This window comes from Puma concolor, chromosome B3, assembly GCF_028749965.1.
Source record: "Puma concolor isolate L17-30 chromosome B3, mPumCon1.1.hap2, whole genome shotgun sequence".
In the NCBI taxonomy this organism is placed as follows: domain Eukaryota; kingdom Metazoa; phylum Chordata; class Mammalia; order Carnivora; family Felidae; genus Puma; species Puma concolor.
The window spans coordinates 103,846,058-103,863,689 of NC_141672.1; the positions used below are offsets into that span (position 1 = coordinate 103,846,058).

At 42.5% G+C, this 17,632-nt stretch overlaps 1 protein-coding gene across 2 annotated transcripts in view; it reads left to right on the forward strand.

Annotated features, from left to right (window-relative positions):
• Positions 1-17,632, forward strand: part of FAM81A (family with sequence similarity 81 member A) — a 79,733-nt gene that overhangs the window by 27,668 nt on the left and 34,433 nt on the right. For both annotated transcript variants that reach the window (XM_086710817.1, XM_086710818.1), the window contains exon 4: positions 16,500-16,618. In XM_086710817.1, the coding sequence (XP_086566943.1) occupies positions 16,500-16,618 (119 nt within the window). The remainder of the gene's footprint in view (positions 1-16,499; positions 16,619-17,632) is intronic.

The following is a 17,632-nucleotide window of genomic DNA, read 5'->3' on the forward strand; positions in this document are numbered from 1 at the left end:
TGAATTTTGGTATGTTGTGTTTTTGTTTTCCTTCAGTTGAAAATTATTTTACTTTTAAGATTTTTTTTTTTCAACGTTTATTTATTTTTGGGACAGAGAGAGACAGAGCATGAACGGGGGAGGGGCAGAGAGAGAGGGAGACACAGAATCGGAAACAGGCTCCAGGCTCTGAGCCATCAGCCCAGAGCCCGACGCGGGGCTCGAACTCATGGACCGCGAGATCGTGACCTGGCTGAAGTCGGACGCTTAACCGACTGCGCCACCCAGGCGCCCCTACTTTTAAGATTTTACTTTTAAGTAATCCCCACACCCAACATGGGGTTTGAACTCACAACCTCAGGACCAAGAGTCACGTGCTTTAACTGACTGAGCCAGCCAGGCACCCCCAGTTGAAAATACTTAAAATTTTCACTTTATTTTTGTAACTTTATTTTTGGCTCATGTGTTATTTAGCAGTGTGTTGTTCAATTTCCAAATGTTTGGGGTTTCCCAAAATTTATTTCATGTGGTGGAGCTCTTATTTAATTCCATGTGGGCAGAGAACATACTTTTTCTATCTTTGATCACTTCACATTTATTGAGACTCTTGTTCTATCAGTTATTTAAGTCTCCAACTCTTGTTGTTGAAAAATCTTTTTCTCCTTTCAACTTTGTTAGTTTTCGCTTCAAGTATTTTGGGGTTCTGTTGTTCGGTACATATGCATTTATAATGGTACATTGACCTTTTTATCATTATAAAATGTTTCTCTCAACTTAACAGAAGCCCATGGGGGAGGGGAAGGAAAAAAAAAAAAAAAAAGAAGTTAGAGTGGGAGAGAGCCAAAGCATAAGAGACTCTTAAAAACTGAGAACAAACTGAAGGTTGATGGGGGGTGGGAGGGAGAGGAGGGTGGGTGATGGGTAGTGAGGAGGGCACCTTTTGGGATGAGCACTGGGTGTTGTATGGAAACCAATTTGACAATAAACTTCATATATTGAAAAAAAAATTTTTTTTAAATGTTTCTCTCTCTCTCTAGTAGTATTTCTCATCTTGAAGTCTGTTTTGTCTGATATTAATATAACTATCTCAACTCTTTCATGGCTACTGTGTACATATTTAATTTCGTTTTGTGATAATTCTCTCTTAGCTTATACCCAAGTAAGGTCCTGGTGTACCACATGGAAACCAACCTTCACTGTTCATTGAGATTCTCACATACCTTTACTAAGGACAGGAATTCACTCAAAACTGTACCCTAATCAAAGTATATTTGTTTTCAGGGTTCTAAAATATCTATTCTTCTTATGATGTTTAAAGAAAAGGATTATGTATTTGTTATTCAGGGGATGTAGTGGATCTTTGCCGTTTGGGTGCGTGACGTCATCCACTCCAATTTCTTCTGGTATACAGAAACTTGATTTCTTTTCGGTGTTTACCTTTCTTCCATCGGACACAGACTGGATGGCTGTTCATCAGTTGCCTTATCACCTTTTTTTTCTAAAGAGCATTGGAACCAGTAACTCAGGCCAGAGAATTGAGTCTCTCACTCCCTGGAGCTTGAAACCTGAGCAGGGTGATTCAGAGTGGAAATGAATGGAGCATCTTCCCCACAGCAGCTGTGTCTGCAGGATACTGGCCAGTGTTCCTGCTGCATGGACCCTAGGAAACACCTTTTATGTCCCCTTCAGTCTAGGTCCCCAGCTGCCCTTTTGGTTGTCCTCTGTCCTCAGATCTCTCCTCTGATCCTTCCAGTAAATTCCATTTTTCCCCTAAGTTAACCCTGAGGCAAGTTTCCATTGCCTGCAACCAAAGAACTCAAATGACATCAGAAGGGCATAGGAAGTTTAAAAGATCCATAGATGAATTTACATGTTTTTGGAAGGTGGTGTTTGTACTTAGAATGATCTTTCCAGTTTCATATTTGTGAGCTAAAGCAGTTTTATTCAACCCAGAAGCTGAATAACTTGCCAACCCCAAGTTGGTACCTTTACTAAATTGAAGAACCCCAACTTAAAGATTTCAATTTTGAAAAGGGGTAGACGTCCATTAGGGGACTGATATCCCTGCTGTACCCAAATCTAGAGAGGGAGATAGATAAAATCAAAGTAATTGGGGATAAATGATTCTCACTGTTCCATCCCTTAACCAGTGGCAAAGAAGTATTTCATAAAAGAATACAAACACCCCTGTGTTTCATGTTAGAAAATATTATGACCTCTCCGTGCCTTTCCATGCCCAGCATGTCCCTGGAGGTACTCAGCTAGGTTCCCTTTGCCTGTGTGGGTAGTGGACAGACTGGAGCCTGGAGCCAACCTACTCTGGCAGTACTGTTGTCAGGAAAAGCATAGAGTGTAAGTAACTGTGCCCTTAGAAAACCCTGGACTTGGGGCGCCTGCCTGGCACAGTCAGTGGAGCATGTGACTCTTGATCTCACGGCTGTGAGTTCAAGCTCTATGTTGGGCATAGAGCTTACTTAAAAAAGTAAATAAAATTTAAACATTAAAAAAAAGAAAAGAAAGCCCTAGACTTAATTTTTGCTGTCATGAAAGCTGATAGTGCTTTAGCTGCAACTATGGGGCCCAGGGAATAATTTCCTCTTTGGTAGCTGCTATGCACTAATCCAATGATTAGAACCACTTTATTTTTTATTTTTTTTTTTTTTAATTTTTTTTCAACGTTTATTTATTTTTGGGACAGAGAGAGACAGAGCATGAACGGGGGAGGGGCAGAGAGAGAGGGAGACACAGAATCGGAAACAGGCTCCAGGCTCTGAGCCATCAGCCCAGAGCCTGACGCGGGGCTCGAACTCACGGACCGCGAGATCGTGACCTGGCTGAAGTCGGACGCTTAACCGACTGTGCCACCCAGGCGCCCCTAAAACCACTTTAAAACATATAATTTCCAACCTCAGTTGAGCCCTCAGTCTTATTTAATAGTTTTTTTCTTGATAGGAAGACCTCCATGCTACCTCCTCCTTTGCCTCTAATTTCCCTTCCCTTAGGTATCCTGAGCGCCCAGCACTTACCAGCATTACCACAGCATTTATGGAATAGGACTGGCGTTGTTCCTTTACAAGTCTGTTTCCCCAATAGATTGTGAACTCCTCAAAAAGAAAGAAAGCTTGTCTTATTCATCTGTGCATTGTCCAGCACAGCGTGTGGAGCAAAATGCCATGAATGCTTATTAAGTGAACAAATGCCCAATTCATAGTGAAGCCGGTTGCAGATTTGCCGGTAGCATAAAGAGAAGGAGAAGAGACCCTGAGGTCATCTGTACAGACTACAACCTTCTCAGACGAGGGAGCCAAGGCTCAGGAAGTGAGGGGACTTTCAGATTTCAAGGCCAGTAAGTGGCAGCTCTGAGACTAAACTCAGATTGTTAAAATCCAAAAATACGCTCTTTTTCTTTTCTACTTCGCCTCTTGGAAGCTCTTCTAGAACTCTGGCCTTAGGTAGCCAACTCTCAAATGTGACAGGTCGTGCTTTTCAGCCATTCTTTGCTTTCTGAATATTTCTACCCTGTCAGGAAGAATTTCTTCATGAAAGTAGGTAATTCTAGCTTTGGTTCATACTGAGTTCTCTCCTGCCCCATCATTCCTTTGATGCAAGTTCATTAAACTGCTTAATTACAGTTATTAGCAAACATCCCTAGGAATCCAGTCATCATCAGTCATGTAGGATTTTGCTAATTGTTTTTAAGGTGTGTTTTTAAAATGTGATTTTTAACAATTTATAATGCAGTGAATTTTATTTTTTATTTATATATTTTAAACTATTTTATTTATTTCTTTTTTAAAAATTTTTAATGTTTATTTATTTATTTTTGAGAGAGAGAGAGAGAGAGAGAGAGAGAGAGAGAGAGAGACAGTGCGAGTGGGGGAGGGGCAGAGAGAGAGGGAGACACAGAATCTGAAACAGGCTCCAGGCTCTGAGCTGTCAACACAGAGTGTGACACAGGGCTCAAACCTACGGACCACGTGGCTCATGACCTGAGCTGAAGTTGGACGCTTAACCGACTAAGTCCCCCAGATGCTCAAACTATTTTTTTTAATGTTTATTTATTTACTTAGAGAGAGAGTGAGAGAGACAGAGAGTGAGATTGGGGGAGAGTCAGAGAGAGGGGGAGAGAGATAGAATCCCAAGCAGGCTCCTGCTGTCAGCGCAGAGCCCAATGCAGGGCTGCTCGATCCCATGAACCATGAGATCATGACTCAAGCCAAAATTAAGAGTTGGACGCTCAATCAGCTGAGCCACCCAAGCTCCCTGCAATGCAATGAATTTTAAAGTAATTTCAATTTTGCTGCTTTTCTATCTGAAACACATTGTATATGATGATTATTCTTGCCTTAACCAGACAGCACTCTTTTCCATTTACATACATTTTTGGGTTTGTGGTTTTGCAAATGAAAAGATGATTTCCGTTGTAGAGAGAAAGAACTGAATAAAATCTGATTCTGATAAAAATTTACTTTGCATGTATGAGCATTTACTTTTTATAACTGGTAATAACTATGTATCATTATAAAGTAACAGAAGGAAGTTTAGAAATTTAATAGACTTCAATATAAAACACTAATTACATGGTTTTACATATATTATGAGCCTGAGCGTGTTTACCCAAACACAACTAAAATTAGGATGCTTGATGAGATATCAGAATTGCCACATTGTAGCCAAAATTTGTTAAAGTAAAATCATCGTGTAGATTAAAATTTAAAAAGTACTAAAAAGAAGTCTTTATTTATAAGTACTATAAAATTGGGATGGTGGATATTATGCAAAGACAATATTTGCATATTTAAAGCAAAGAGGTGTGAAGATATTCAAAGTGTATTTAAATGATGTGAAGGATGTATTTTGGTTGGTTTTTTTAAAGTAGGCTCTGTGCCCAATGTGGGGCTTGAACTCATGACCCCAAGATCAAGAGTCGCATGCTTTACTGGCTGAGCCAGCTGGATACCCCTTGTCTGTAGGTTCTTAATGAATTTCTTCAGTGAATTGCCTGGTGTTAAAATTATTTGTATTACTGGTTTACACTTGTTTTTCAGTTCAATAAGTAAAAACTTACTGGGTATTTGTTTTATAAAAATCTGTCCCTGCAGATGATTTTGTGTCACAAAACTAAGGCTGTAGTAAAGTTCTCTCCAGGCTCCTAATAGAGCTAGTCAAATTGAGATATGTTAATACTATATCTTGGCAAATTTGCCTGGTTAAGTCTTTATGATTCTCTGTCACGTGGCTGTGAACACAGTATACAAAAAGAAAAGCGAAATGTATTGTTAAACCTCTAGCCTTTGTGATCCTTAAGAGCTAGAACCAAGTCCTCATTTTTCTATTTTTAGCACCTACCCAGTGTCTGGCACAGAGTAGGAGCTCAAAAAATGTTTCTTTTTAAAATTTTTTTATTTTAGAGAAAGAGAGAGTGTGAGTGGGGGAGAGGGGCAGAGGGAGAGAGAGAGAGAATCTCAGGCAGACTTCATGCTCAGCATGGAGCCCAACACAGGACCTGATCCCACAACCCCGGGATCCTGACCTGAGCCAAAATCAAGAGTTGGATGCTCAACAGGCTGAGCCACCCAGGTGTCCCTCAAAAAAAGTTTCATATTTAAAGGCTCTGGGGACCTTGACCCTTCCAGAACCCTGTAATTATTGCCCGTATTTTATCAGTGGATTCTAATGTCAAAACAGATGACTCTTGTGTGCTGGTACATAGTAGGTGCTTGATAAATGTTGAAGGAAAGAATCTATTGTTTTAATGTTTCCCCACCCATTGTCTCCACTGGCAATTTGCCTTACGATGTGGAGTATGTTATCAATTATTTATTCCACGGAAACATTCCACAAATAATCATCATCATTATAAATTTAGAAGAGGTAATGTGGTCAGTTATGAATTATACATGTCTGGATTATCTGTACTGTCTTTAAGCTTTTATCAATCCCTGGAGGCCAACTCCTGATAAGAAGTCCATGCCTTTTGTTGGTGGTAAGCTTCCCCTTCTATGACACTTTGATGGCTTGGGAAGTGGTTGAGACCCCCGTGTCCCCTAAGGGCTTTCACTGTGTCTTTGGCCTTTAGGGAGTCAGGCAGTGGGGTCTGCTACCTTGCTGGTTGGAATCTGCAGACCTACTCCTGGTTTCCATGTGCTCAGGCTTTCCATGTGTGTCAGGCTTGGGGTGGCTCTGACCTAGTTAAGTTTTGGGAAACTATATCAAGCCCTCACCTATTGACTCAATTACACATAATTTGCTAGTTTAATAATTTGCAAGCAGGCTATTGAAGAATTTTTTAAACTCAAGCAATGAGTGCAGCGTTGCGCCTTATCAGCATATCACAGCAATCAGAGGTGAGGACAATCATGTTCATGTATACTTGGATGCACAAATGGGAACTTGGTTCAGTGTGCATCTAGCACTGTCAGCAAAGAGAGTGTAGGCTGCCAGACTTCGTATATACATATCTTTAAAGGTTTATTTATTTATTTTGAGAGAGAGAGACAGACAGACAGAGAGAATCCCAAGTGGGCTTGGGAATCCCAAGTGTTAATGCAGAGCCTGACACAGAGCTTGAACTCATGAACTGTGAGATCATGACCTGAGCTGACATCAAGAGTTGGCGCTCAACCAGCTGAGCCACCCAGATGCTCCAGACTTCATATATTTTACCTAAAAAGGGAATTCCAGCCTGAAGCTGAGTGATCTTGTCCAGTTGGAACAGGTGTCTCAGCAGAGGGACTTTGGTGATTATCATCTATATTAGTCAGGGTTCTCCAGAAAAACAGAACCAACAGGATATCCATCTATCCATCCATCCATTCATCCATCCATCCATCCATCCATCCATCCATCCATCCATCTATTATAAGGTAATGGCTCACATGATTATGGAGGCTGAGAAGTCCTACCATCTGCCATCTGCAAGCTGAAGACCCAGGAAAGCCAGTGGTATAGTACTAAGTCCTGGGATCCAGAGAGCTGATAGTGTAGACTTTAGTTGAAGTCTGAAGGCTTGAGCACCAGCAGTGCTGAGGGCAGGAGAAGATGGACGTCCCAGCTCAGGCAGAATGTGAATGCCCTTTCTTCCTCCCTTTTTTTCCCCCTCCTTTCTATTCTGCCATGGCTCTCAAGTGATGGGATAATGCCTACCCACTTTGGGGAGGGCATTTGCCAATTCAAATGCCTTTTGGAAACAACCTCACAGACACACCCAGAAATTATGTTTAACCAGCTATCTGGCTCAGTTAAGCTGACATATAATTAACCACCTCATCATCCATATTCATTTTGTTTTAAGTCTACCTGCCAGACGTGACTTGTCCTGTGTCTTGACTCTAGGGAGAGAAGACAGTGAATTGAATGCAATTTGAGTATTTGTTCAGTTCTGGTGATGGAGGTTTTTCATTGTAAATTAACAAATTGGTGTTCTATTGTCTGCTCGTCTCTAATACATTTTAGCTTGTCTGGGTCCATCTTTGAGGACCTGATCACCTCTGGGCACTGGCTAAATACAGTCTCTAAGACTTGAATGTGAAAGACCAAATCCTGGAAAATGAAGCTAAATTAATTGGTCTCCAGTGGGAGCCAGGCATTATTAGAAGCACTGGGACTACAGTAGTGACCCAGACATGCAAGGCCCTTGCTCTTAGTCCTGCTGCACATCCTAGTAGGGTTTACAGCCAGTAAACACTAAGTAACCAAGGTAATTTCAGCCTCAGTCCAGTGTTCTGATAAGATAAAATGAAGGAGAGTAATTGTAGGGCTATTTTAGGAAGAAGGTGGTTTAGGTGACATGTGAACTGAGACTTAAGTGACAGAAGGGGCCAGCTGATGGGGCGTCTGGGTGGCTCAGTCCGTTAGGTGTCCGACTCTTGATTTCGGCTCAGGTCGTGATCTCTCTGTTTGTGGGATCAAGCCCTGCATCGGGCTGAATGCTGACAGCATGGAGCCTGCTTGGGACCCTGTCTCTCCTTCTTTCTGTGCCCCTTCCCTGCTCACACAAGCATGCGTTCTCTCACCCAAAATAAATAAATAAACTTAAAAAAAAAAAAAAAAAAAAAGAAGGGGCCAGCCGAGCCAAGGTGGTGGTGTGGGAGGAGGAGACACACAGGGCAGAGAACATTACAGAGAGAGGAAGCTGCAGGTTCCAAAGTCACAAGCAGAAGGAAGCTTGGCATGTTTGAGGAGCAGAAAAAGGACCAGTGGGATTGGCGTGTCATGGAATGAGTGGGGGCAGGTGGGTGAGGTGTGTGGGAATAAGAACAGATCATTAGCCTGGAAGGTTATGATGGGAAGTTTGGAGTTTAGAAATGGGTAACCATTATTTAATTTTAAGCAAAGGAATTTAATTCATATGCTTGGTGCTGGGGATACATCAGTGAATAAAACAGATAAAAACCCTTGCCCTCCTGTTGCTTACAGACTGATTTGTGTTTCAAAAAGATCACTCTGCTGCTACATGGGGAAGGGGTTGTCGGGGAGCAAGAATGGAGGCAGGGAGATGGGTTCGTGGCTCCCATGGCAGTTCAGGGGCAAGGTGACTTGGATTTGGGGAGTCATGGTGGAGATGGGGAGAAGTAGATGGGTTGTGGATCTGTTCTGGAGGTAGACCCAACAGGACTTCCGGCACATTGGAGGCAGAGAGACTTTGTGCATGACGTGGCAAGTTTTAGGGACCCATTGAATGTCCGTATGGAAATGCCAAGAAGGCAATTTGATACGAAGCTGGAACTCGGGGACGTTTTAAGTCCTAGTGTGCAGATGAAGCAGCCATGTAGAGAGATGCTATCTTATGAGGCCCTGACCTGTTGCAGTCGGGCCCTTCTCCAGGTGATACTGGAGTTACACTTCAGTTTCCAAGTCCTCACAAATCTGGGAGGAGTTGGAGAAGGAGAAACAAGCAGAGCTGTTTCCGTCCTGGTCATTCCTGGCAATCCTAGCTTGTCTGGGGGGGCGAGGTCCAGGGGGCATGGGTCTCACCTTTGCAGACACAGCATGATACAGCACTGTGGGGCTTACACGGGGCACCATTTCCTACTGTCTTTGGGAAGGGAGATTTTGTAAACATAGGCCATATGTTAGAAAAAATAAATGAAGACTTAGGACATCGCTTTTTCTTTCCTTTTTTTTTTCTTTTCTTTCTTTTTTTAAATCTTTTTCTTAATTCTTTGGAAGAGAGAGAGACAGAGAGCTGGGAAGGGGCAGAAAGAGACAAAGACACAGAATCCAAAGCAGGCTCCAGGCTCTGAGCTGTCAGCACAGAGCCTAATGTGGGGCTCGAACCCACAAACTATGAGAGCCAAAGTCAGATGTCTAACTGACTGAGAGAGAATCTCAGGCAGACTTCATGCTCAGCATGGAGCCCAACACAGGACCTGATCCCACAACCCCGGGATCCTGACCTGAGCCAAAATCAAGAGTTGGATGCTCAACAGGCTGAGCCACCCAGGTGTCCCTCAAAGTGTCTCTTTGCTCTGGAAACATGTTATTGTATGCTTTTAGGGAGTGCACTTGCCACCCTATTGTCTTTGCTACTGCAGCTGAGCCTCCCTGAGGGCAGGCCTGGGGCACAGTATGTCCTAGGCAAACAGAAAAGAGTTTCTTGCTTTGAATTGACAGTAATGGAGTGTCCATGATAGAGTGGGGGTGTAACCTTGTTAAAGTAAACATATCATTTTGCTACATTGTTCCGAAGTGACAAATTAGGGAACAGTACTGGCTGTACACAGGATTTGCTTTTCTAAGACTTCATAGAATTCTCTAATACCCACTGTTTTCTCATAACTTTTCAGTAGCATGAATATTGCATTAAGTTTTGATGAAATGCTTTTCTGTATTATTCAAAGAAAGCACTTCTAACACGATAGCTTACCCATCTGCTTAAGAATTCTGAAAGTTAAATGGGCTTTTCTTACTTGTAAGCATTAAAACACACATACTCACACACACTTTTTTTGGTTATAAAAATAATGTAGGGCCTTTGTGGAAAATACAAAGAGGAAGCAAACATAATCCCACTCTAGAGAATAGCACAGCGTTAATATTCCAGTATTATTATTTTTTTTTTAATTTTTTTTTTCAACGTTTATTTATTTTTGGGACAGAGAGAAACAGAGCATGAACGGGGGAGGGGCAGAGAGAGAGGGAGACACAGAATCGGAAACAGGCTCCAGGCTCTGAGCCATCAGCCCAGAGCCTGACGCGGGGCTCGAACTCACGGACTGCGCGACCGCGAGATCGTGACCTGGCTGAAGTCGGACGCTTAACCGACTGCGCCACCCAGGCGCCCCAATTCCAGTATTATTTTATATGTGTCTTATACACAGCAGGAATCATGCTGTATATTTATTTTGTACCCTTTCTTTTTTGCATGATATTAAACTGTATGCATTTTCTCTTATTTTTGTTTTATTATTTTTTAAATGTTTATTTATATTGAGAGAGAGAGAGAACCAGGGTGAGTGGGGGAGGGGCAGAGAGAGAGGGAGAGAGAATCCCAAGCAGGCTCTGCACTGCCAGCACAGAGCCTGACACGGGGCTTGATCCCACCTGCTGTGAGATCATGACCTGAGCTGAAATCAATAATCAGATGCTTAACCAACTGAGCCATCCAGGTGCCCCTTTTCCCCTTAGTTTTAGAAGCTCTCTGTGAACTTCTTCCTGGTTGTGTAATAATGTATAAAACCTTGGAAAATACTTGGTGTATCTTACTAGGAAGATATCTTTGTGAGTACATTGTTGCCATTTTTCTTATTTCCTTGATTAATTTCAATAGCTAGAGTTACTGGATCAAAGGTTATGAACATTGTGAATATATTTTGATGGATCGTGTTACAGAAAGATGTATCAGGAAGGGTCAACTATGCCTTTTTAATTTTGAAATGCTATTTTAGTATTATAAATTTAATACATTTGCTTTTTAAATTGATGAAAATGGCATGGCTTTTTAATTTTAAATAGACTTTATTAGAGGAAGTTTAAGTTCACAGCAAAATTGAGCAGAAAACACAGAGTTCCCAGATGTTCCCCTTCCCCAGGGTCCCCCATTATCAATACCCATGCCATAGTGTTGCATTATCATGGTATGACTTTTATTTTTCATTTCTTTGCTTACTAGAAAGACTGAACCTTTTAAAAATGGTGTGAATTATTTTTAGCACCTCTTTTGTGGGTTGCTCTTCATTTCATGTGCTTGGTGATGTCTTGATTGAGAGACAGCTCAGAGGAAATAGGATTGGTTATAGCCTTTGTCATTTGTACAGCATCTGATGCAGTGTTTCTCCAGGAGTGCTCTGTGGACCTTGAACATCCACTTCTCTGGGCCCATTCCCTAGCTTTGGCTCTCCGGGGGTGGGGCCCAGGGATTTGTGTATTTAACAAGCCACCTGGGGATTCTTATGCACCCTAAAGACGTTTAAGAACCCCTGGTCTTAAACCTTTTTATAAACAAAGGTTTGAAGCATTACATAGAAAAATGGCCTACTCCTTTCTATGAACTCTAACAAATAAGTGTTACTTCCTATTGAAAGAGAGAACACCAGCGCCTTTTCATCAGTGGGAGAGTGTCAGAACCAGATTAGTCAGATCTGAAGGTTTCTTACAAGAATGTGTTCAGATGACTAACATTTTGTCATTCACAGGTATTGTAGCTGGTTTGCATTCTTCTTAACAGAGCGGGTTCATTCAGAAAAAGCTGGAAACTATAGCAGAGAACAGATAGGTCTAGCACTTCCAAATTCCCTTCAGTGAAACATTCTTTTTACTGTCACTGTCACTCCATCTATAGTGGCTCCAACCAGGTTTCCAATGAGGAAAACACAAAATCCTCATATTTTCTAATTTCTCATTTTTACCAGGAAGTTTGAAAAATCCTAAAAAAAATGTATGTAAGTGCAGTTGCCTGCATACTTGAAAAAGAATAGTTGAGAAAAGGAAGCACAAAAACAATTTATGTACATGTCTGTACCAAGCCTGTGTGTTATGCTGTGCTCACTGCAAACGTGGCTACCGTCTGTCACCATGCAGTGCTATTACAGCATCATTGACTGTGTCCTTTTCTTCCTGTGACTTTTTCCATGACTGGAACCCTATACCTCCCACTCCCCTTCCCCTCGTTTTGCGCATCCTCCTGTCCCCTTCCACCGTGGCAGCCATCAGTTTGTTCTTTATTTATGGGTCTATTTCTGCTTTTTGTTTGTTCATTTGTTTTGTTTTTCCACTGTAAAGGCTCAGTGAGAAGGAAGGCAGACAGCTATCTGCAAGCCAGGGAGAGGGCTCCCCTAGAACGTGACCGTGTTGGCACCCTGGTCCCGCACTTCCCAGCCTTAGAACTTCAAGAAATAGGTGTTTGTTGTTTATAAGCTGCTCAGCCTGTGGCATTTTGTTCTTTTCGCCCCATCTGACTAAGACAGGACACTTAGGAGATCTGGGTGCAACATAAAGTTTCTTTCTTGAACTTACGTTTTTAAAAGCCAGTAGATGAACCAGAGGCAAGGATGGTTGACTTTTATGACTTGAATTAGTTGCCCACAAGACAAAGTAGAAGAGAGAGAAACATCAGAGCCAAATACAAAGAGAGAGAAACCGTGAGGGAAAAGATGGAAGACTCAGTGGGGACACAGATCTAGGGCACCCAGCATGTGAATAATTGGAGCTCCAGAAGGAGACAAAGAAACAGATGGAGAACAAACAGTAGCTACATAGAAGAATCATCTGAGACTACAGATTGAAAAATTCACTGAGTTCCAGGTAGAATTGAATTTTTTTTTGAAGTCCACAATTAGGTACATTCTGATAAAACTGAACTCCGAAGTAGAAGAATAAAATCTTACAAGCTTCTAGGCATAAGGAGCCGAGAAACTTACAGAGGAAGAGGCACCAGACTTCCTATCAGCCTCGAAGTTCACTGGGAGGAAGGGCCTTGAGGTTAAGAATTCCATACCCTTTCGGGGCGCCTGGGTGGCGCAGTCGGTTAAGCGTCCGACTTCAGCCAGGTCACGATCTCCCGGTCTGTGAGTTCGAGCCCCGCGTCGGGCTCTGGGCTGATGGCTCAGAGCCTGGAGCCTGTTTCTGATTCTGTGTCTCCCTCTCTCTCTGCCCCTCCCCGGTTCATGCTCTGTCTCTCTCTGTCCCAAAAAAAATAAACGTTAAAAAAAAAAAAAATTTTAAAAAAGAATTCCATACCCTTTCAATTGATCCCCAGCCTTTGGGGTGAGGGAAGGAGGGTTGTCAACACGGCAGGGATTCAGAGAGTCTTTTATCCAAGCGCCTGATCTGAGGAAAGTGTTAGGGAGTCTACACAGAGACCCTAAGATAGGGGGAAAGGAAAAGGAAGAAGGCAGAGGTCATCAATGATCCGTAAAAAAAGACCTATGTTATTTCATGTGAGTAGAGGTTGAGGAATGCTTGAGACTGGGTAACAGAAGTACTGAAAAAAGGAGAAAAGATTGTTGAAATAAAAGAGACATTTTACAGGCAAAAATTTTAGTTCCAGCCCAGTTAGAGGTACCTCGTTATTTTAGCAAAGCATAACTGGGGTGAGGGAAGGGCAAGAGGGGAGGAAAGTAAAATCCTTCCTGATAAACCACCTGTGTTGGAGGGCGAAGGAGGGTGGGCGTGAGGTGTGCTGAGTGTTTCATACCAAGGAGGGGGGAGCCGTGCAGGAACAGAGCCTGGAGTAGACGTGTGTGGTTATGGACATGGGGAAGGGAAGGGAGCCATTCATAGAATAGCGATGTCCAGGAACATTCCCCAGTTAACAAGGGGAGGGAGGACATTGGATGGTAACCTGGTTAAACCTATCAAAACAAGGAAAAGGGGCAAGGAAACAGCAACCAGAAGCAGCATAAATTGTAAATATAAAGTGAGATGAAAGGTCAAATGAAAACACAAAGCATTGTAGTGTCATGACTGAGAGCACAGTCTGTGAAGCCAGAGTTCCTAGTTCAGATCCCAGCTCAGTCACTTATTAACTGGCTTTGGACAAGCTACTTAATATCTCAGGGATTTCACCTCCTGTGAAATGGAGATAATAATAGTATCCACTTCGGAGGGTGTTGTGAGGATAAACGGGTTAATGTAGCTACAACACTCAGAACAGTGTGTGCTGTGCTAGACCAAGCAAGTATTTGCTTTATTGTTTATAAAGTATGGTCACAGTGTCAATATTAGGTAAGATGAAACAACATTAAAAGCATTAAATCAGGGGCACTTGGGTCGCTCAGTCGGTTAAGCGTCCGACTTCTCCTCAAGTCGTGATCTCATGGTTCGTGAGTTTGAGCCCCACGTCGGGCTCTGTGCTGACAGCTCAGAGCCTGGAGCCTGCTTCAGATTCTGTGTCTTCTGCTCTCTCTGCCCCTCCCCCACTCATGTTCTGTCTGTCTGTCTGTCTGTCTCTCTCTCAAAAATAAATAAACATTTAAAAAAAGGCACTAAATCAGAAGCACTAAATTATTGTGTAATGGTTAAGGTCACTTGTATCACAAATCTGTATGTGTCAAATAAAAGGGTGGTTAAATAAAATGAAAAGTGTTAAAAATGTAAGGAGAACTTGATGAAAATATTTTACAATGGAGGAATTCATAAAACCTCTTTCCCAGATGGAGCAATCTGCTAGACAAAAATAAATAAGATCTAGAGAAAATGAATACTGGAATCAGCAAACTCAATCTAACAGATGATATTGAACCTTTTGTTCCTTGAATAGTTTTTTTGCATGGAACATTTAGTAAACATGTGCTGCAAAGCATACCCCCAATACATTAAAAAAATTAAGTGTATTCCAGACCATATTTTTGATCCCAAGCCAATAAAGTAGAAATAAATAATGAAAATGATGGGGCGCTTGCCTGGCTCAGTTGATAGAGCGTGCAACTCTTGATCTTAGGGTTGTGAGTTCAAGCCCCACATTGGGTGTAGAGATTACTTAGAAGTGAAATCTTAAAAAAGTAAATAAATAAACAAATAAAAATGACCAAAACACTTAACTGCTTGAAAATGAGGAAACACAACTCTAAGTAATCCTTTAGATACCTAAATATCAAAAGATCAAAGAGGAACACAAAATGGAAATTAAAACTAATAAGGAAAGCATTTCACACCCAGTCTATGGACACAGCAGATACTGTTCTAAAAAAAAAAGTCTTTGTTATTAAGGAACTTAGTACTCCTATTTTAAAATTACTAAAAGAAAGAGTAAAACCAAAAGAAAAGCAAGAAAAATTAAAAAGTACTTAAGCTGGCATTAAACAAACGAGAAATTTTAAATGGTTGAAAAGAAAAGGAGGTAAGGAATCAAGAGCCTTTTCTTTGCAAAGGGGAGAGGAGGTGGTGTTGGTGAGGGGAGTGTGAGGGACAGAATGAAGGTGGAGGAAGGGAGGGCAGAAAGGAAGCCGTGTGCGAAAGAATAAGGAAATATTCAGAAGGAACATTGGTCTCTTGCGACCTAGGACTCCGGTTCTCCTGTCTGTCTGTCTGTCTGTCTTTCTGACTGTCGTGCTTCAACTCATCTTCTTTGCAGAGTGGTTACAGGGAGGGTGGGTTTTGGGGCCAGGCTGCTCGGTCAGTCCTGACTGGTCACTTGCCGTCCGTGTGACTTTGGGTGCGTCATTTCATCCTGAAACACCGGGGACCCCAAGAGTGTGGATTTGGTACCTGCTCAGTAAACACCAGGGGTGTCCTCACCATCCCCACCATTCCTTAGACTTGCCAGGATGGCTGCTCCGCCAGGCCATACTGTGTTGGGGCACCTGCTCTCACTGAATGCCTTTCCACGAGACCCCGTTCTGCTATTCCAGCAGAAGTGCTGTCATCAGATAAGTACCCTAAGAGGATCAGCATTTGCTGTCTTGGCTCTGTGCTAGACGTTGTAGGCGCTTTTTGCGCACCGTGTCACGAAACATTTACTGTGCCCTTAAGAGTACAGTCACTTAACAGATGTAAGTTTCCTTAACAGAGAAGGAAAAGGAAGCTCAGAGGACTTGACACATTTGCCCAGGGTCATTCAGCTGGAGGAACTGAATTTGGACGTGTTTGTCTGACACCCCCTGCCCAGCCCTGTCCTTGCTTGGTGTTGATTTATTGCTTCCTGATCGATTTAGGGAGTCTTCGCCTAGAGCAATGACTATCAAAAAACAGCCTGGAGTGGTGGAAAGAGCCTTGAACTGTAAGAGCAAGAGTCCAGGGACCTAGTCCGAGCTTTGCCCTTTCTTGCAGCGTGGGGGGCCGGGGAGGTGGTGAGGGGCTCTGTCAAGTCATGTGGCATCCAAGTCTCAGTGTTTACTGGCAGATGAAGGGACTGTGTGTGTGTGTGTGTGTGTGTGTGTGTGTGTGTGTGTGTGATCTCTGAGGTCTCTCTAAGCATGTGTAAGTACTTTCTGTACACGTGTATATACCAGGTGGCTGTCGAAAAGGAGCTCTTAGGAATGGAGTTAAATGTTCTTATTTTTATCAAAAGTATAAAATGCTTTTGTACCAGCATGTAAATTCTCAGAAGACCCTCTTAGTGGTTTTTTTGTGTTGCCCAGGTACTCCAGGAGCAGATCCGGGCCCGGGACAATATCAGCTATGGAACTAATTCTGCCTTAAAGACTCTGGAGATGCGTCAGCTCTCCGGTTTGGGAGACCTTCGGGGGAGAGTGGCAAGGTAGGTGGTCAGGTGTTTGGGACTGTACTCATCGAAAGCTGTTTTTCATCAACTCCATTTTACAAAGTATATATTCACAAAGTCCCAAAGCAAATTCTTTGCGTTCTTCTAAGACATTCCCTCCTTTGCCCATAAAAATCAAGGGTAGACATTCCACCTGATTATGAGCATGCCACGATTTCTTATCTTGGAGTTGTGTTTGTGGAAGGAAATGATGGGAGGGCTCGGCTGACCTGTGTAATTTGGCCGGTTAATAATTATGTTTACTGTCTCCAGTAATACAAAGTTGAGACTTACATTTTGTATGTCTCTTTTAAAAATGTCATTTCCCTTGTAATTTATTTTTTTATTATCTTCTGAAAATTTTGGTCTGTGATAGATTGGAAATTTAGAGAAGATCTTTGACCTCAGGTAGTACGAAAGGTGCTGTTCCGGCCCCTTTCTACTGAAGGAGTGCTCTGTGCACCAGCACCATTGGAGTCACCCCAGAACTTGTTGGAAATGCACGATCTTTAAAATATTTATGGGCCTCTTCTGCCCTCTGCTGCTGTTAAGAGTCAAGCACAAGTCTACAAGGGGAGCTGTGGAGCCAATAAACAATTCAAATCAAGCTGAGGTGAAAATGAGGGTGGTCTGTAAAGGGTGAGACGGAAGATAGAACAGGAACACAGGATCCAAGACCTCTTTGGAGCAAAGGAGAGTAGTGTTGGGGGATCTGTGCAAGACAACACACGAAGGACCTTAGATGCTGGGCATGTGTGTTTCGGTCTGCTGGGTGAACATCAGTCTTATAGCAGATGGCCCCATAGAATGAATGGAGGCCTAGTTGCCACTCTTGTGTAGTTATCTCTTCTCATTCGGGTCAGCACCAGTCTTCTTAGCATGCCCTTTAGAGATGAACCCCCCACTGACCTCCTTATCTCTCTCGACCTTTGCACTGTACCTTTCGTCAGTAATCAGCTACTCGTTAGTCCCTGAATGGGTCATGCTCTCCCATCTCTGTGCCTTTGCACG